The sequence below is a fragment of the Monodon monoceros genome, unplaced genomic scaffold, assembly GCF_005190385.1.
Source record: "Monodon monoceros isolate NGI ecotype Baffin Bay Population unplaced genomic scaffold, NGI_Narwhal_1 Super_Scaffold_13, whole genome shotgun sequence".
Taxonomy (NCBI): Eukaryota; Metazoa; Chordata; class Mammalia; order Artiodactyla; family Monodontidae; genus Monodon; species Monodon monoceros.
This window is the reverse complement of record NW_021703769.1, coordinates 35,570,402-35,591,936: the sequence shown is the minus strand read 5'-3', so window position 1 is coordinate 35,591,936 and position 21,535 is coordinate 35,570,402. Positions and strand designations below refer to the sequence as shown.

At 39.4% G+C, this 21,535-nt stretch overlaps 1 protein-coding gene across 3 annotated transcripts in view; it reads right to left on the bottom strand.

The window, feature by feature from the left end:
* The window catches only part of PLCB4 (phospholipase C beta 4), a 417,084-nt gene that overhangs the window by 70,092 nt on the left and 325,457 nt on the right, over positions 1–21,535 (bottom strand). For all 3 annotated transcript variants that reach the window (XM_029220101.1, XM_029220098.1, XM_029220099.1), the window contains exons 12-19: positions 19,007–19,115; positions 14,952–15,162; positions 13,867–13,960; positions 10,705–10,784; positions 10,085–10,169; positions 7,442–7,532; positions 5,386–5,481; positions 504–604 (exon numbers count right to left, since the gene is read on the bottom strand). In XM_029220101.1, coding sequence (XP_029075934.1) covers positions 504–604; positions 5,386–5,481; positions 7,442–7,532; positions 10,085–10,169; positions 10,705–10,784; positions 13,867–13,960; positions 14,952–15,162; positions 19,007–19,115 — 867 coding nt within the window. The remainder of the gene's footprint in view (positions 1–503; positions 605–5,385; positions 5,482–7,441; positions 7,533–10,084; positions 10,170–10,704; positions 10,785–13,866; positions 13,961–14,951; positions 15,163–19,006; positions 19,116–21,535) is intronic.

Below are 21,535 nucleotides of genomic sequence, written 5' to 3'. Positions count from 1 at the left end.
TATGGCCTAGAAATTGCCTGGCACATAGTGGGTACACAGTTACTATTTTTTTGGCTGAATGGTTGGATGGATGGAAATATTTTTAGGCTTATTCTACATTAAGAGGGAGACGAGATATCAATGAGTAGGACTGGTTTTCTAATGAGGGCTTGCCGGGGTGATCGGGGTCATTTTCCTGATGATTTGAATAGGTTAACCTTTGCTGCTGGGGTGCTGCTGTTTTCTCCCTGATCACCTATAATAATGCAATGAATAAAAACATCTGAAGGACATGGGCCGAAGAGGTAGGAGTCAACACTGGGCATGACTAATGAGTCACTTAAATGTCCTTTCTAACTTAGTATTGTGCATGCCTCGAGTTCGGGTGTTGATTGTGGCCACCCAACTGAGAAGGGGAATTACAGCCTACTTATTCTCTTGTGGCTCTCACATTTCTGAAATGCTATAACTAACAGCTGCTACCTCTTGCAAGTCATGAAAGGAAAGGGAACCAAGACTCTGACCTTCTTAACACTATTGGCAATAGCTTCCTTGTGACCCAAGTCGTCTGCAGAAAGTTCATTTCCATATTTGTATTCAGGGTGAGCTTCTTCCTCTTGCTCAGCTGTGTGAAAGACAAAAGGAAAATCCATGAAGCCAACTTACCACCAAGGGGTCAGGCCTCCTCCATAATCTTGGGTAAAATATAAGCAGTTCTAGAGAGGAAGGAAGCTAAACGAAAATGGGAACATTTAAATAAGCAATTTTTTTTCAGATAAAACTCTCACTAAATTCTTACCTACTCAAGGTCAAGGAACATATCTTGTTACTTCTTCTGCATCTAGCATGACTTTTTAAATTGAGTATAGCTGATTTACATTGTGTTAGTTTCAGGTGTATAGCAAAGTGATTCGTTATATATATATATATTTTTTCTGATTATTTTCCATTATAGGTTATTACAAGATATCAGATATTGTTCTTGTGTTACACAGTAAATCATTGTTAGCATGGTTTTTACATGATTGATGCTTAACAAATTTTTCTTAAGTGAATGATTACTTCCTTTCCAGTATACTAACCTTAAAAATTAAAGCCTCAAACACCTCAGGAAGAACTGTGACTCATAACAGGGTATTTTGATCCTCTATGACACCCAGAGGAAAAAAAAAAGATACAAGAGAAGGAAAGTACATTTGATAATTCTGAAAAAGAGTCAAAAATGTCCACTTGAATTTTATGGGCATAATAACTCGTGGCCGGGAGTGGTGTGATATAAAAAAGATAGAGCTTGGAAGGACTTACTGCTCTCCTAAATCATTTGCCAAATCTGGCTGCGGTTTAAAAGACTCTGAAATCATTCATTGGGCTCATGGTGGGAAGGGAGCAGGAAGTGGGTGCTAAGTCAAGCTGGTGACCCAGGAGCCTGGCCTGGCTATATAGGGAGGCACAGATGCCATCACCCGGCCCACCAGTCCAGGAAATTATAAGAACCCTGGTATCCACCCAAGGCTATAGGTGGAAAAAGGATTGCCTGTTGGAAAATTAGGCACATGCTGGTGTGAGATCTGTATTCCCATGATGCCCATCCTGCAGGGGCTCCCAGGAATTTGCCTAAAAACTAGCCAGAATCAGGAGACACCCACAGGCCACAGGACAAGGCCAACACAAATCCACACTGTCACTATACTGGGCATGAGGGACCTTTACTATTAAAAAAAAAAAAAAACAGTGAAAATATTTCTGAGGGAGGTGAACAGACCCATAAGAATTAGACATTTTTTGTTTTAAGTATGTTTCAAAGGTAGAAAGGAGAATTCAAGAACAGGAGTAAATGAAAACCTTTCACCGATTCTAAGGTGCATTTTTTTCCCCGCATTGTAATATATCTAATATGGCAATGTATCCTTTAATCGATGGCATTTTACGATTCACTGGAAGCAGTTTTCTTTCTTAGTCAATAAAACAGTAGTGCCTTTCAACTGACGGTGTCTCAGATTCAGAATTTTAGATTGCTTTTTGCACAGTGCTATTCCAGGGAAGGGATAAAGGTAAGGGAAACGAGTCAGACACCCTCCTCTTCCGGAACTGATATTCTGATGAGGGGGTATTCTGGAGGCAGATGACTTTTTTTTTAAGTAGGTCATATAGGCCTTGGGCAAGAAAAAAGGATTTGAGAAGCTGAAAGATGTCTTAAAAGAATCTAGTCCAGTGTCTTCATTTAAAGGAAATAGATTCACAAATATGATTTGAATTGTCTGAGGTCACAGAGTTAGAATATGAACCTAGATTTCTCAGGCTTCTAGCCCAATGCTGTTAGTGTGACACTGGGTTTTCATCACCTACAGTCTGTAACCAAGATTTTGAAACCTCCCACCATCACTACTGAATTTCAATTTTATATCTAGTCTAACCTGCTTAGCCAGATATAAACTACTTGAATTTCCAGAGGTATACCCCATAGAAGGGGGAGAGACTTAGTAACTGTTTTAAAAGGGTTGTATGACTAAAGGTTAGCATCTCATGAGTGTGTATGTATGCATAGACACACCCACAACCACACACAATGCTGCTATTCTCCACTGTTTGTCTGAATCTACATCCAGCCTAATGACTGGGCACACACTTCACTGACTGAGAGCCTTTTCTATTTTCTACAGCCTCCAGGCAGGCCTGCCCTCTTGAACTATGCTTGGTTTCCTCTTGCCTGCTGTGTTGAAGTATTTAAATGAGAGACTCTAGTCATTCAGGTATAGTAGGATCATACTGTGATAGCAGGGTAATTACAGCCAACTGGCTGACCAGAGCTGAAGTCAAGTATGACTGAGGAAACGTGAGACTCACATATGTAACTGGTATAGCAGAAACCTCGATAGCCTTAGAGAGAAATTCAGGTGCATATGAACCCATATATTTCTGTTAGAACAATCAAAATTTTGTCTCAAACATTTTGGAATAACATGGGAATCACTAGAGGCAAATTTATTTTGTCTACAGGAGTAATTAGCATTTGCATAAAAGTTGGGAAAGTACCCTTAAGGACAGTAAGTGGAATCCTGCTGACCCCTCATTTTAGATCAATGTGTGTGTGTTCAGGAAACTTCACATTTTTGACTCACATCATTTATATATTTTTTCCTTTTTATAAAGAAAAATATTTTATCAATGATTTTGCATATTTATGTTCGCTTTATATTCCTATACATTAGAAGGACAATATTGTAAGGTACAGAAGGTCTTGACCCCTGGAGTCAAGGCAATTCTGGGATTGAATCTTAGTAGCATTGCTCACCAGCTGTGGGATTGCATGTAACATATGTTACCACTCTAAGCTTCAGTTTCCTCATCTGAAAAATTAGTATAATAATACTTATTTCTTTGGCTGCATAAAGATTAGATGAGGAATTGATGTAAAGTACCTAATCCACAGTTGGTACAAAAATCGTAGTTATTATTATTATGATTTTTCTTAACGTATTCCATTATTCTTCAGTTTGTTTTACTGGATTAGAGTATCTAGTAACACCTTACATGTGTATGATTATCATCTATGAAACTTAACCTAAGTTAAGGGACAGTTTTTATATAATATTCAGACTTTCAAATTTTAGAAGTATTTTATTGATCTTTTGAAATACTGGGTTGGCCAAATTTCCATAGGATGTTATGGAAAAACCTGAACGAACTTCTTGGCCAACTCAGTATATTCCTTTCAAGATTTTATTCTTAAATCTTGTTTGGGTTTATTATTTGCGAAAACTGTGAAATAATATAAGCAATGTGGCAGACTGTATTTTCCAAAGACAGCTGCAATAATACCAGCTTCCCACTGATTCTTCTACAACATGATCTTGCCTCTCACCCACCCCCTGGAATGTGGGTGGGCCCTAACTAAGACTGCTTGGATGAATAAAATATAGAGGAAGTGATGATGTGCCAGTTCCAAGCACAGCTCTTAAACAGTTTAGCAGCTTCTGTTTTCTGCCTGTTGGAGCACTGGCTCTCAGGACGCTCTGTCAAGGATCTTGGCCACCATGCTGTGAAAAGCCCAAGCCACTTGGGGAGGCCACATGGGGGTGCTTGTGTCAGCTGAGCTCCCAAAAGCCAGCCAGCATCAACCGTCAGCCACGAGTGAGCCATCTCGAGACACCCGGCCCAGTGGAACCTTCAGATGACTCTAGCCCCCGATGTCATCTGCCGGCAACCGCATGAGAAACCAAAGGGAGAGCCCTCAACCTGAGCCCAGGTGACCCACAGAACTAGGAGAGACAATAATAAAGTGTTTTGGGGTGGTTTGTTACACAGTAGTAGATAACCACAACAGGCATTGATTAAATACTGCCAGGTATCTCTGGCCTCCCAGACCCTCCCTGATGTATAAAACATATGGAAGTAAGTCATGTTCCCAGGCAACATAAATCATTCATAAAGTCTCTTCCATAGTCAGGAGTCTTTATTAAGGGGTTGTGAATACGATTCGTTGATTCTCACAGCTTTTAGGTTTTTACCTATAATGTCAAACTTTCCTAAAATCTACTCTTCTATTTCAGATGTCTATATGAAAAACAGAGTTTCTACAAATGTTTCTAAATTACTTAGCCCCAAGGCACTATCTAAATTCAAGGCACTAACCAATAGACACTCAATGCATGTCCAAACTATTCTGTTAATCAACTCTCATGTCATTTTGTTAATCAATTCTCATGATACATAATGAACAAATAGTTTTCTAAAAACATTCCAAACCTTTCAAATGACCCATGTAAAACCAAAGATTATGGTAGTGGCTATATGGCCAAAGTAAAAATAGAAGCTAATAACAAATATTAAAATATTTTGAGCAAGGCTGCCTTTGCAAAAAATATCTACCTGTAAATATAGATATAGGCAATTCTGGTGAGCTGGTTATTTGAAGGAATTTGAACTTGAAAGTTTAATTCTGGCTTTGAGTTTCTAGTTCACTATAAGTGCACACAAACCAAGCATTTACTGTGGGTCTCTATCCAGGTTCCTTCCCTTTTAACTCGCCTTACTGCTGTCATCAGTAACAGCACTGATGTTCAGGTTTTGTTTACGGGAAAGAACTGCAGAAATTTTCTTTTTATTCCAAGCCCGGCCTTCTACAGCAAGTGCTTCAAGGATTCTCTGGCTGTGAGTTTCTGCTGAATAGCTGAATGCACAACAGGAAAGGAGATGACTAAGCTACTAAAATCTAGTGTGCAGGTAAATTCTAAGCCATACTATTTGGAAAACTCCCCCAAAATAACAAAAGATTAAGGTTGGTACATGTACCTATTAGGAATTAGAATGTTGTGTTATATAAAAGGGCCCACTGAGACAAATTCATGTTTTTCTTATTTTAAAAAGTATTTTTTGTGATGTGTAAATTTAAAACATCCAACTCACCACTTTCTATTTCCTCTTCATTATCATCCTCTAAGATGTTCACTGGGGCAGCGGATTCTCCTGCTTCCATCATACTTTTCAAAGCTTCAAGCTGTTCTGTTATTAAAAATAAACAAGAAGGAGATGGAGACAGGTGTTGGATCACTTACAAAATAGGTTTGAAGATCAACATGGAGAAGGAAATGAAAAGGGAAGGGAAACCTATTGTCGAGGCTCCTGAGGCTCAGCCACGGCCACTGTCTCCCCAGTCCTGGTGGCCTTGAGTCCTTAAGGCAAGTACAACAACCCTATTATCTGTACACACTGAGCCACTATTGGAACGTGAGGGAAATGCCCCATATCCTGGTCACCGGGTTGAGAAGTCACAGCTCAGTCCCTGTGAAGGATCTGAAGCTTGATAACAAAAGCCCAGAATTTGGAGCATCTGGCACAGAGCAAGGTTTATGGACTGTTATGGTGAAGTGACAGAATAGAGACTGAAAAAGCTTCAAGAAAAAATATTTTTCGATTATTAGTTGTGAACACATATAAAAGATGTCTAACAGCCAGCATTAAGAACATTGTTGGGGGGCTTCTCTGGTGGCACCATCGTTAAGAATCTGCCTGCCAATGCAGGGGACACGGGTTTGAGCCCTGGTCCGGGAAGATCCCACATGCCGTGGAGCAGCTAGGTCCGTGCGCCACAACTACTGAGCCCGCGTGCTGCAACTACTGAAGCCCACGCACCTAGAGCCTGTGCTCCTCGACAAGAGAAGCCACCGCAATGAGAAGCCCACGCACTGCAATGAAGAATAGCCCCTGCTCGCCGCAGCTAGAGAAAGCCCGAGTGCAACACCGAAGACCCAATGCAGCCAAAAAAAAAAGAATATCGCTGGGAAACAGACACTCTTCATATATCATAGTGAGGGTATAAACTGGTACAACTTTTCTGAAAGTCAGTATAACAAGATACATATGATATAAAATGTGTACATGCTTTGGCCAACCAACTCTAATTGTACCAAGGAGAAGGCTGCATGAATGTACAAAATGAACAAACATGTTTACCATTGTTGTTCTCATAGCAATGAAAATCCATCAACTTGGATCTGTTTAAATTACACTATGTGCCACATAATAAATTCTGTATAGTGTTTCATACACTAGAATCAAAAAAAAATTTTATACATAAGAATTAAAATTAGTATGTAGATTTATATCCTACTGGATATGAGTATACTTCATTGGTTGAATTAAAAATGACTAAAAATCAGTATATTTAACATGATCCCAGTTTTGTTAAAAATGCATGTATATGTTAAAAGTGTACGTGTGTACATGTGTCTCTAATACATGTATATGTGTGTAAAATATATAATTTAGTGCTATTTTATTATATTTTTCTTTGCTGTTTTCATTTTCCTATAGCATTATTGCTTTTGCAATAAAAATAAACTGGAGCTAAAATAGTTAAAATTTTTTAATTTAGAATAACCAAGGGGAAAACCACAATGCAATCATACCAATATTTGATGCTATTCATTCACTGAACTAAGAGATTTGTTGGAAGAAAATATTTTCAAAGAAAATGTTCTGGGAAAACACAGTGGGGGCAATGTCTAGGTAAAATCATCTCCCCCCACCTCCCCGACCACACACACATTCACACTCGCATATTACCTAGGATCCCTAGATATGTATATATCACAAGGAAAAGTGCAAAGGGAAGCTTTTAAAGAAGGCTTTAGAGTGTATAAAATGATAAAGTGCTAGTTCCTTATATCTGACAAATTCTAAAATGCTTCTTTTGCTTTCTTCTTATCTTTCCTTGGGACTCCTCCAAATTCTGATCTATGAATATATGAATATGTTTTCCCACTGCAGGAAGGGGTTGATGTGGAACCTAAACTTGAATAAAAATGTGGCAACTTTGCTCTGCACAGTATATAGAACATCACCACTAGACCTGCTTTCCCCCCAATCCGTGGTGTTAAAGTATATTTCATTCTAGATAGCTGAATTGTCTCAACATGCAAGATACGTACGCTTCTGCCATAGATGAGTGTATTTGACTTACTTTTTTCAACCTCAGGTTTCAGCCGTTTATTTTTGATGAGTATTTTTCTTTTGAGGTCATTTGGGGATGGCAAAGGTCTGCCTGGTTCCAGCTAGAGACAAAGAGAAAAGGCTGAATTCACGACAGGGTTGTACTTCTCCCTTCTCATTCCCAGCCCAGAATGAGCAGAAGGCCAACCAACATCCACTAGATGGCAGTCTGCACAGTTTTACACTTTCATTCTGCAACCCAAACTAGCCTGAGCTTTGCCTTACACTAAGGCAGCAAATTTGGCATCCACAGGGTCTCTAGAGCTTTGCAGAGCTACTCCACCTTCCCCAGGGGGTGGGGTCTGACCTACAGTGGTCTTGGGGAAAGGGGTCCAGCTCAACCCCAGACCTTGCCCCCTTTAAGTACCTGGTAAAGTACAAGAGGTGATGGGGTCAGCTAGGGTCAGAGGTGCCCTCCCAGGCAAAGTCAAGAGGCTCCTGAGCCCCCCCCAGGTGTCGGGCTGTACAGTGAGCTGGTCTGCTCAGTAGGGTGATCCATCTTCAATGCTTGGGATTGTGGCTTTGTGGGTTCAATAAGAGAATTAAGAAGGAAGTGGTCCTAATTATTGAAATCTGACCTCTACTATGGTTTCATTGGCTTGGATTAATGTCTGCAAAGGGGATGTTCCTTTATTTGATTACTTCTGATCCACAGAACTGTGCTGTATCCAGTCATCCATTCCCCATCCCCCCACCATCCATCTATATACCCACCTACCCTTCCACGTGTCCACTCATTTTCCAAACTAATTTTTATACTATTTGTACACGCAAGGCACTGTGCCTTCCTATGTCAGTCCTGACTCAAATGAAACCCTCTGCCGAAATTCTGCTCGTTTTGGGAAGCCTGCTGTAACCAGTACACTCCAAGCGATCTCTTCTGCACCTGGATATTGGCAATAAATATTCACCACACTAAAGGCCATCTGTTTTAGTTACGGTTTTACATTTGTACCCTGTGCCCTCCTTCCAGGACTGAAAGTTCTGTAGTTCAGATCTTAATCTCATTTATATTGCCTATACTTCCCATAATCTCTCATGTATGTGCACATCACAAAGAATGCAGAGATCGTTCCGTAAAAGCCAGCACCTTAGTCTAACAAAGAAAATAAAACAAACAAAGGGCCTAGGTAAAAAATAAAATAAAATAAAGCAGGCATGTTTCTTAGTTTAGGTTCCCTTAGAATCAGTCTGAGACAAAGAGGAAAGTACCAGTAATTTATCTGGGGGGCAGCTCCAGGGAACTCCAGCAGAGGAGTAGGAAAGTGAGAAAAAGAAGACAGGCAGCCATGAAGGGTGTGCTATCAGGCAAGTTGTCACTGTGGACGGGAGCATGATCCCACTGGGGAACTTCGGGGGGACAGTGGGGACCATGGGCCCGGAGTCATCCCGCCTGAGGAATGAGGGAACACGGGGTGGGGGTTGGTAATTCTCTGGTACTTCTGGCCTGACTTTCCTGTGTGCGCAGAGCTCCAGGGACCAGAGCGTCCCCCCAGCAGCAGCTGCAGGTGCTGGCGGTGGAGATCAGGCCGGTGTGCAGGGAAGCAGGAAGCACTGCCAGGATGTGGACGGGGCCCCTGCAGCCAAACTTCAGCAGGCTGAAAATATCCTCCTATATCTTTTTTCAGTTCCCAAAGATGTACTTCTGCAAAACTCACTGTTAAACTACCTGATGTGTTCCCAGGTAGCACGGAGCACCTTCCCCCTTTAGTCATGGTGATGTTCTATTGCTGCTTCGGGCTACCGTGTTTGGGCCTATCAGCTTCTCATCAACAGTGGGGCAAAATATTTCACTACTGTAGAGTGTTTCATACTTTCTTTCACTCCAGTAGCTTTCCTGTTACTCCCAACATCTTGGGAGAGTGGATCTTAACCACTTGGGGGTTATGGATCCTGGTAAACATCTGATGAACTCTCTGGAATGACTGTATACAAAACAGCAAACTGTATGCAGTTAGAATGAGTTCACAGGCCCCACAAAGCCTATCTATGGGGAACAGGTTAAAAATTCTTTGTTTGATGAAGGAATTAGTAGGTGTAAAAATGAAGCTCGAAATCGTGCATATAACATTGCCCAAGAGTTTATTTTGGACTTAGGAGCTTGAACTTCCGGCTTCTGTGACTTGATCCAGGGAACTTCCCATAGCAACAGGCTCCCGTGGGTGCTGAACCCTGGCTGCACATTTGATTTACCTGGAGAGCACTTAAAAAACACTAGGATCTGGCTGAACTCGAATCAATTTCAGAATCTCTGAGTGGGGCTGTGGCAGAGGTATGTTTCACGGTTCCCCCAGGTGATTCTAACCTGTCACTGAACTTGACAATGATCACCAACTCTAGACTCCTGGCCAGTGCGCACTTTGTGAAATTTTAGGACAGAGGTCTCAGAAGCCATAGAGACCCCATGATCTTCTGAATAAAACTGAGCCAGATGTTTACTTTGTGCCTCTCTCTACACACCCCTCTGAAGCACAATGGAAGCTTCCCATACCAACGAATTGAAATACACATGAAGATCTTTAACATTAGTCCTCCAGAACTACTTGGCCCTTCAGAAATGAATTTCAAAACAAATCCATTCATGTTAGAAATATGGTTTGCTAAAAATACATACTGGATGTGATTCAAGGGCTTGTTTCAACAGGAGATCTCCAAATAGATCTTCGCAATATTTGGACATCTTGTACTGTTGATATTTGCTAGAGGGAAAGAACCGACATTTGTAAATTCCAACATCCATTAACTGTCCAGAATAAGAATAAGAAACATCCATTCCTAGCGATTAAAAACTCCCACTCTGCAAAATTTTTGAGTGTCCTCTTGATGCTAATGGGTTAACTGGTGTAGTTTAAAAAGAAGTCGATTCTTCCCCCAAACTAAGAGTTGGTAAGCAGAGTAAAAAGTGTCTTTCAAGTTCATCAAGTCTGACTACAAACATACTGCCAAGTCTTCCAACCCAATGGAACATTGAGCAAGGTGTCCTGCTCTCTGACCTTTTGTTTAGAGGAAGCATTTCTAAAACACATTAACATGACATTTTTTTTTTTTCTTTTTTGGAAGTGTTGAGAGGTAGTGGTTTGAGTTTCTTCTCTTTTTTTTTTCCCCATAAGACTATGTGTACTTACCACTTCACAAAAGAAACTATTCGGTTATTCAAAAAGATGTAGAGCAGGGGTGGGGAATGGGGATTAGGAAACAACACTTAGAGACTTGGAGTAGAATGAATCATTATACCTGCAGTGATTTTCAAAGGAGAGAATTACAGGATATTCAGATGTGACAAATGCAGTTTCCTTGATGGCTTGAATGACATCCTTGAAAGATAAAGAGTGTTAATGAGAGAGGAGAGAAAAAAAATTAAGTTACCTGAAACCAACTGGAGACTATTAATTTGAGCTTTTCAGAAAGTCATTTTTGGCAATTAAGACCTGGAGATCCCATTTACTGCTACAGACTGAGTCCCCTGTGGTTAGACCCAGGCACAGTTCATGGTTAATGACACTTTTTTTCAAAGCTACTTTTACTTCTCCAAAATTAGGGTGCTAGTAACTGACAAGACATTTCACCTAAATGGCAGTGCAGTTCCTTGCTTGATAATCTGCCAAGATGGGTTCAGAGCTCACCTTTCTCACTGAGGAGCAGGTGAGATTTCTGCACAGAGATTTTCACAGCAGACCCCTCTCCTTCCCCTCTCGTCTCGAGGAGAAATGTGTTGGTAAAAACCTCAGGCCTGTTAGAAGCTTTTATTGACTTTCCTCTGCCTTTTGGCACCAGAGTTGGGCTACATTTCATTAATTCAATGAAGACTCCTGTGAATTGATGTGACATTTGCAATATCCCTTGTTTTGTATCACCCTGGTAGTTAACCATGGGGCAAGTCCCATCATTCTGTTAGTTGGGAAAATATTTGACAATAGCTATCTAGGGAAGTCCATTGGAAAGAATAATGGCCTAGGCTAGACAATCTTGGAGTATTTTACTGAGAATTCTTATGGCTCAGGTGGTCCTTTAGCTATTCTTGCTTGAAGTTTCTTCTCAGGCAAAAATGCCTTGAGTCACTTCCCAAGTGACCTTGATTATCCACTTGAGTTGACCTAGAATTACTCCTTTAGGAGAATCTTGGCTCTGCCCATGGTTTCTTCTTTGCTCACCTCCAAGCTGAGAGGGAAAATCTTCCTTTTGAGCTTCAGCTTCCCTATTAGGCTCCTTAATTCTATGAAAAAAGATGTCAACCCTTGCTGTCAGTTTGGTGACTATGCAAACTCATGGCTTCCCACTTGAACATACTCTTGGTACTTCTCAGGAAATGTAATCTTGAATTGATTGATGTTCAAAACTCACCAACATCTTGGCTAAGAGAAGTGATATGCATGGAGGGTCACGGGTCTAGGGTCTAGCTGTCTGTTTTTAAAAACACTCCCAGTGGGACTTCACTGGTGGCAGAGTGCTTAAGAATCTGCCTGCCAATGCAGGAGACACAGATTCAATCCCTGGTCCGGGAAGATCCCACATGCCACAGAGCAGCTACGCCCATGCACCGCAACTACTGAGCCTGTGCTCTAGAGCCTGTGAGCCACAACTACTGAAGCCCACGTGCCTAGAGCTTGTGCTCCGCAACAAGAGAAGCCACCGCAATGAGAAGCCTGTGCACCGCAACAAAGAGTAGCCCCCACTCGCTGCAACTAGAGAAAGCCTGCATGTAGCAACGAAGACCCAATGCAGCCAAAAATAAGTAAATAAAATAAATAAATCTATTAAAAAACAAAACAAAACAGCCCCAGTGATTTTCCACATGTTGGCAGAGTTGAGAACCATTGATCCAGAGGCTGAAATAACTCTCCTGAGTTATATGAAACTGACAGAGGTTGACGTACTTGACATATTGTCCAACCACAGAATTTCATTTTTTCACTTGTCTTTTGGCAGGACATCACTGGAGCATATTGAGGAACTTGCTAAGAAACCAACCTTCAAATTGTACATAGAGATCACCAAAAGGCCATGACTGAAATCCAATTTATAAAAGTGTAGATTACATTCTGTGAGGATCTTATGGGGGGGCGACTTCTATCTGGTGTCAGTACTGCGGAATAACTGTGCTTCTCTGGACTAACTACTCTGTATGTATTTTACAAATCCTGTGAATTATCATGTTTCTCTCCTTGCACTGAATTCAAAAAAGTCTGGAGCCCAATTTGTGGTATGGCTTGAAAGTTTATAGGATTTCTTGACAAGCATTCATAAAACTCTAATCTCACTATCTTACTTTCTTACCCATATAGGCACTATTTATAATCTATTTTATTTCCTGTATTCTATTTATCTTTTTATTCCACTTTGAAAGTCCTTCAGAAAAAATGCAAAGTAAGTAAGCACAAAAATAGATAAGAAAATGAAAGACTGTTTTTAAAGTAAGTGGAACAAGGGAGGTTCTGCCAGAGAAATCTCATTATATGGCACCGTCACCATTTGAAAGCAGAAAAAGTAGCATGAAGGAAATATTAAGTAGAGAAAACATTTTTCTTGACTTTCTCTGAAAAACTGGAAGAACGGAATATAAAGGTAAGATGCCTGAGAAGATGAATAATTTGTTTTCTCCACTCTGTTTCCACAATAGTTTGGAAAAGGCAATGGTGAGGTAGTTTTAAAACTTACCTTGGAACCCTCCTACACTGTGGTTGGGAATGTAAATTGGTGCAGTCACTATGGAAAACAGTATGGAGTTCCCTTAAAAAGCTAAAAATAGAGCTACCATATTATCCAGCAATATCACTCCTGGGTATATATCTGGAAAAAATTCCAATTCAAAAAGATACATACACCCCAATGTTCATAGCAGCACTATTAACAATAACCAAGACGTGGAAGCAACCTAAATGTCCATCGACAGAGAAATGGATAAAGAAGATGTGGTACATATATACACAATGGAATACTACTCAGCCATAAAAAAGAATGAAATCACACCACTTGCAGCAACATGGATGGACCTAGAGATTATCATACTGAATGAAGTAGGTCAGAAAGAGCAAGACAAATACCATATGATATCACTTATATGTGGAATCTAAAATATGACACAAATGAACTTATTTATGAAACAGTTTTTCTATGTCTGTGAGTCTGTTCCTAACAGTTACCAAAGGGGAAAGGGGGTGGGAAGGGATAAATTAGGAGGTTGGAACTAGCAGATATAAACTACTATATATAAAATAAACAAGGTCCTACTGTATGGCATAGGGAACTATATTTAATATCCTATAATAAAACATAATACAAAAGAATATGAAAAAGAATATGTATATATATGTATAACTGATCACTTTGCTGTACAGCAGAAATGAATACAACATTGTAAATCAACTATACTTCAATAAAAAAAAAAGAAACACTTACCTTAAAAAGTATATCTGTGCACATTGCTTTTCCATGAGTTATTATTGGTTCTTGGTCCTCACCTTTTCCATCCCAACAGTCAAGTTCAACACATCTAGGAACATTGTGATTTACCAATATTAAACCTTTACAATAAAATAGTGTGTGTACAAATGAAAAGACATCAGAATAATTTGTTTTCTATAGAAGTAGAAAATGGAATGAAGGAAGTAACACGATTATTTTTTGGAGGATGCAGGTTAAAATTGCACCAGATTGGTGTCATCAAAAAGGGACTGTCGGAGATTAAGAGAGAAAAGAGATGTAACAAGCAGTGAGGTTCTGGATGAAATCCTAGTTGTGACAAAGCTGTAATAAAGGACAATTTGAGGACAACTGGGAAAATTTAGATATGGGCTGGGTTTTATAGGATGTTAAAGAATACTGTAAAAATTTTGTAGGTGGGATGATGTTACTCTGGCCATAAATTAAAATGTTCTCATTGTTTCAGTGACTCATATTTAAGCATTCAGAAACAGATGTAGTGATGTAGTTAAAGTCCTTTAACATATTTCCATACACACAGAAAATAGTGAGTTGAAAAATTAAGTATTGGTCATCGACAATCAAGAAACCAATCATAATGTAACTACATTTCTTATTTTTCACTTTCTGCATTTTTACCATATTTTAAACCTCAAATATTTTCCAATTTCTGTAAAATTAAAGCCATTTAAAATAATCTTTATGATCTGAGAATGAAATTTTAGAACTTTGAACATTAAGTAAAGCTAAATTTGCAAGTGTTTATGACCAACAGGAAACTTAGCATAACTTCTTAAAATATGCTATCTTTTTGGTAATGTTGGGGGAATATTTTAAATTTACAGTAAAAGAAAAACATCTTTTGACCCATAGGAGGACTCTAGACCTTCTGGAACAGATACCAATTTTCCTTTCTCAAGGTTAAATGGCCATCGTAATCCATTAAAGAGAAAGACAAATGTCCTTTTCACTCTGAATGCTACTTCCTATTTTTCAGAGAAAACTAAATTCAATTGAAGAGCATCAAATCCAAAGAAGAAACAGTGTCTTGAGTTTCTGACCTGCAACCAGCCAGGAGGACCTGTCTGTACATTTCTACTGAAGACTTCCCACCAAACTGTCTGCCAGTGAGATAGGTGTTGTGGGAAGAGCTGATGAAGTAGTGAGCCAGAGGGTGGTCCATTTCTTGGTAAAGCTCTAGGCGATCTAGGAAGACTGGGGCATTTTCATCTGACATCAGGTATCTGCAAAACCCATCACTTGATATTTGGCCTGGGGGGAAAAGGAATATCATGGTAGACTTATGGCTCTGAAGATACACATCTCATGTTTTATTTATGACATTTGAGGCAACTTAAACAGGAGGAGTAAAAACTTCTTCATAGTCTCTTTCCCAAGAACTTTCGTCTTTCAGAACTTGAACGAAGTACCCGCGTTGCATAAGTAATCTAATGCTTTCCACAAATAGGAGGCATCTGCTTTCACATCCATGATGGCAAAACAATCAGTTCCCTAAGTTCAAAAGTGCAGCACCAGGAGCCAGACTGGAGAAGGGATGAGTGGCCTCTCTGGATTCAAATAATTCCATTTTCCTATTTCATCTAAAAAATAGGATATGGGACCAGTGAGATGAGTATTCAGTGGTCATTGAAACGTGATCCCAAGAGCCACCACTCATCATCTCAGTCACACCTTTGTGACATGGGACAGGGCCGGTGTCAATATTTCTGCATCTTCTCCTACCCTGTCAGCCATCAACAGCTTCAGCTTCTTGCATTTACTTAAGCATTTCCAAGTTACAAGCTGGTTTCAAGCTTACAGAAAAGTACAGATAATAGCAGGATAAACAGCTATACCACAGCCTTGTTAGATCTTAACCTTTTCCTTTATTTGCTTTACATTTTTTAGAGAAATGCATAATTACAGATGCCCATGAAGCACCCTGTGTGCCCCACCTCAACTCCATTCAATTCCATCTTTTTATTCCTAGGTAGACAGCCAATAATCTAGTTTTTGTGTTTAACATTCCCAAAGTGGTTCTGTAACTTTATATGCATTTACTCAAAAAGTAGGTAGTTTTGACTATTTTAAAATTTATATAAAAGTTACCCCATTATTTGCATTTGCAGCTTGCCATTTTTTCTGTTTTCTTGTGACTTATCTAGTTAATATAAATAGCTCTTGTTCATTTATTTTTCACTGAGTAATGTATAGTAGAAGTATGCAGTGTGTAGAGTGTAAAGTAGTCCATATGTGAATATACCACAATTCATTATCCATCATTCTGTTGATGGATATTTAGGTCATTTCTATTTATAACTAAACAAACTGCAGTAAAAATTTGTGTGTCTATCTCCTTGGACACATACATTTATACTTTCCCAGGCACTGTGATAGATGCAGGATAGAAGAAACAGACAAGCCCTACCTTCATGAAACTCATATACTATGGGTGAGAGAACAAATAAATTAAAAAATAAATATAATGTTATGAAAATGCTAGAAGGAAACAGAAATCAGGGTAGGAAAGCAATCAAGAATGACCAGGATGCTGTGTTTGCTATGTGGCCAGCAAAAGTCCTTCTGACGAGGTCACATTCATGCATGGGGAGCAAGCCCCATGCACCCCTAGGGCTGCCCCATCCTAGACAGAAAGGTCAGCAAGTGCAGAGACCATGTGATGGAGGGGAAAGTAGCTAGAAATGAAGAATCCAAATCCAAATCTACATCGGTTGGACTTTAGTCTTCACTAAGTACTTTGGATCTTATTCTGAGTGTGCTGGGAAGTCTTTGGAGCATTTTGAAGAGTGGAAGAACATAATTAGATTTGATTTTAAAAGGTTTACTATGGCTGCTGTGTGGTACATAAATCGTAGGGCATTGAGGAAAGAAGAAGGCTAGCTAGAAGTCAGCTGGCCTCATCTAGGGAGAGATGATGTAGGATCCGATAGTCCAGTAAGTGTGGAGACGGTGAGAAGTGATTTATTTTCAGGATAGATCTTGCAGGTTTTGTTGATGGATCAGAGATGATGTGAAAGAATAAACAAGTCAAGGATGATACCAAGAGTTTTGGCATGAAAAGCTGGGTGAGTGATGGTACCATTTTCTAGGCTGTGGATGGGGACAATCAAAACATATTATGTGTGTGTGTATATACATATATATATATATATATATATATATATATATATTTGAAATGTCCACTCAGCATCCAAATGGAGAGGTTTACTATACAGGTCTGTAGTTTAAGAGACAGATTAGGAGTGGAGAGTTTAATCTGAAAGTCATGTGTGTATAGAAGAAACTTAAAGCCATTGGCTTGGATGAGCTCATTCAAGGAGTGAGGATAGAAGGAGCAGAGATCTGAGGACTGAGCAGGGCCACTCTGACACCAGACTCGGGAAAGACATGGGACATTCTCTAGGGTACATACTTGGAAGTAAAGAGGCTGGGCTGTAGGAGAGGCATATTTTCCACTTTATTATTGACAAAATATTCATCAAGGTGGTTGTTTGTACCCATTTACACACTCAGCATAGTTGATAAGAATGCCTTTGGCACCACATTCTCACCCATACTTGATGATGACAGACTTTAACATTTCTGTCATATGTGAAATGGTGAAGCTATGCTTTTTAGATGTGTCAGTGGTAATTTCATAGACTTTTAGGACCTGGGAGGAACTTATACATAATAAGACACACCTCTATCATAACATTTATCACACCACCAAGGCACTACTGAGTCATAGGTCTTTCTCCTTCAGTAGATTACAACCGCCTTATTTCATTTTGAATCCCCAGCACCTAGCACAGTGCTTGGCTGTGCCTATAAGGATTGAAAGCAGGCGACAGAAATACTAGCTGAATGACTGCATGAACCCCACCATCTTACAAGCAGGGAAACTGAGGCCTAGGAATACAGTTCCTTGCTCAAGGTCACACAGCAACAGGGGATGCAACAAAAATCACATCACCTCCCACCACTGCAAAGTACTAGATTTTCTGCCAAGCCACTCCTCCCTTCACTTAAATCACATGCCATGTGAACTTAATTATGATACTCAGGATATTGATAAAGAGGTAAGTAATGAAGCAGTCTTTCTGAAAATAGATATTTGAGACCCTAGTAGAAAAGTGTAAATGTATGACTATAACCAAGGGAAAACTCTGTTGGGCTTGGAAAAATATCAGGGGTAAGGCCACATGGTATGGTGGGCCAGGCATGCATATAAATGGGTTCTATGTGGGTCCAGAGAACGTATAAATCTTTCAGCCACACTCACTGAGGTACAAAAAAATAAGAACCTCTATTCTAAAGAGGAGAAAACTGAGGCCATGATACTCATGGGCAGATGGGACAGAAAGAACTTAACCTAGATCTCCCTTCACTCTCCACTGAGACATAAGGCCAGAGACTCCAGATCAGGTATCTCCTGGCACTCCCTGGAGATACTCTATCAGCATCATCGCTCCCATCCTTTGCAGGTGTTTCTCATGGCTATAGAACCAATCTTAACTTTCCTCTCCATACCTTTCCTTTGTTAAATGTTGGAATGAACAACACGTTGTTTCCAAAGTTTCATTGAAAGAGGCAAATGCTCAAAAACCCCAACAATTTGCTAACTTGATTCCTATTTAATTTCATGTCAATTGCATTTATCTTCCATACCAGAGGTCAAATGATGAGTAAAAAGACTCTAAATCACACATTAAATTTAGTTAGCTTGCAAAACTAAAGGGAGAAGAAGAAGGTGTCAATTTTGATAGCAAATGCCATTGTTTTCATAGATGGCGAACAGAGACTATAATTGGCATTTTTACATTTTAAGCACTATGCAATACTAAAGATAAGAAAGTACATGGGGAAAATATCACTATAGTTTAATAATAAATTTATCATTACACTTCAGGCAGCATGAACAAATTTTGGTATAAGGTAAAATTTATACTTAGAGCAAGGAAAAAAAAAATCAGTCAGTTATCAATCCTTGCCTCTAGAGAGCCCCAAAGCATTTAAAGATACCTTTAACTAAAAATTCAAGGACTTTAAAAGTTGCATATGTCCTTGATTTTTTTAAACAAAGAAAAATTCTCTCTGTTTACACTTTTCTTACCTTTTTTCTTCAAGTCTTCATCAGGCTCATACATCTCAATGATCTGCATTGCCCTTTTAGTATCATAAAATGGGAATAAAATTTCATTCAATCGAGGATCTCGTTGATGCTATGATGAGAAAATAACTCCATTTAGGCTGACATTCACCCTTGGGCCAGTACACATCACTAAAGTATGTAATTTCTAACATAAGATATATCTAGAATATCATGTTTACAGTTACAAAGAGAAGATTTCACTATTTTCCTGCCTTTCTTCCTAAAATAGACTTCAGAAACGTCCAAATTTGGTAGTAGTATTTTATTGGTTCCCCTCACTGAACTGATGACAGAGAAAACAGAAGATACTTTCTTTCTTCAAAAGTTGACGGACAGAGAAAACGGTATGGCATTGGCATACCACAGGCAAGACATTTGGCATAAGTGCTTATAAAAAGTGAGATCAAAAATCTTTAAAAAAAAAAAAAAGGATAAACAAAAGCAAAAATTCAAAAAAACCCCAAATATATAACATGCCCATTTAAATGCCAAACCAAAAACAACAATAACAAAAAACCCCTCCAAAACCCTAAAGTTAGACAGGCAAATATCATTTTATTTTCATTATGTCTTTCTACATGAATAAAAGATTTCTTGGGAACTGTAAACTTCATTCTCTTGAATCAATATTTATCAAAATGAATCCATTGTAATAGTTGAAAATTAATCAGCACAAGGATATTTACAAGCTCTAAACAATATGAAAATTTGTGTTTAAATATCAGTAGTTCAGCAATTCTATTTCACTATGAAATCTAACTTGGTTTGCCCCGAGGAAATTCTCTGGGCAGAAAGTACATAAATAATTTGGAGGTTGGTGATGTCATTCTTTTCAAATCAGCACCTATAGGCTCCTGGTGCTATGTTATATGAGGCACCAGGAGCAAAGCTATTTCTGCAGTTCTGTCATCCTAACTTTACAGCAGTGATGAAAAAAGTCCAACTTACTAACTGACTCAGCTACAATCGTGTGTGTGTGTCTATCTGACTATCTTTCTGTACCTAGAGGTAGTGGGTCTATTAAACTTCCTTATTGTTTGTGGTAGATTAGAGGACCAAACACTGCATCCCTGGTCATCCATCAGATAAATAAATAAAGGAAACTTCAATGGAATAATGGCATATAAGCAGATGTGAGCAAAACTTGGTCAGTACGTAGGACACCGGCAACAACTCTTTACCCAAATATATGCACAGACTTTGAAAAGCACTATTGGAAAAGTATTGAAGAAACAATTGTTAAAAGTTCATATGGATCTCCCTTCCCCATTTGTTTTGAAATGATCATTTGAAGAGTGGGGCACACAGAATGAATGCCTTTGGCCAACAGAACACTTGATGTAATTTCCTAAAGCACTTGTGGCCTAGCCTGCTCTGATGCTCCCACCTCCCACCGAGTTAAGAGTGTTAACTCCTAAGGAATCAATATCTCTTTGTCAATTTATCCCAATGAAGCATGCTTCTGTTGGAATCTAAGAAATTACGGCTCACAAAAGCTCACATCCATGCGTGTGCTAGAGCAGAAACTGTTATATGAGCAACAGGCCTTGAGACCACAAAGAAAAGTCCTGGGGTATGCAGAGAGATGGTGCAGTGGACCACGGAACGCCAAGCAGGTGAAGGCATGCTACAAGACATCTTGTTTAGGGAATGGATGCTGTCATGCAACTCCAGAGCCCCTACCCAAGGGAATGACAAGCAGAGCTCTCTGGTGAGAAAGCATTGTTTTCAAAACAAACAAATAAACAGTACATTTTCTAGGCACTTTCTTTTTCAGTCTCTGTAAATAATACCATGGAAGAAGATGGATGTGGCAGGAAAAGGGCCTTTTGAGACCCCACTGCAGTTATGTTCATGGTTGGCCACTATACTAATAAGGTTTTCTTCCTTATTATAATTAAGTCTTTTAATTTAAAGGTATGCTTTTGGTTAAGTGTTCTGGACTCATGGAGATCATGGGGCAAATCCATATGAATTTAGAAGTGAGAGAAAGAAGAGACTCAGCTAAAGAAGAAAGAGGCAAAGTTGGGAAAGGAAGAGAGGGAATCCAGGTATTCTTAGGTGCTTTTTATGTACAGAGGTATGTGGGTTCTAACCTGGTGCCCCCTGTAGTGTGGCCTGTGGATGGCAGCAGTGGCATCACCCTCACCTGGGAGCTTGTTAGAAATGCACATTCTTGGGCCCCACTCCAAATTTACCAAACCTGACTCTCTGGGGTAGAACCCATGAATCTGTATTTTTACAAGCTTCTCAGGTGATTCTGATGTGCTCAAATTTAAGAAGCACTACTCTAATGTGTAAAGGTTTGCATTTCAATATACTTGCATATCCGTAAAAAAAAGTACCTAAGTTCTGCAAAGGATAGAAGAATGCTAAATGTTTGAGGTGTCCTCCCAATTAACCCCCATCAAAATTTATCAGAGGGCATGATATTCACTAGAAGAACATCCCCCTATCAGAAGCAGTAGCCAGGAAAACTGAGTACATAAA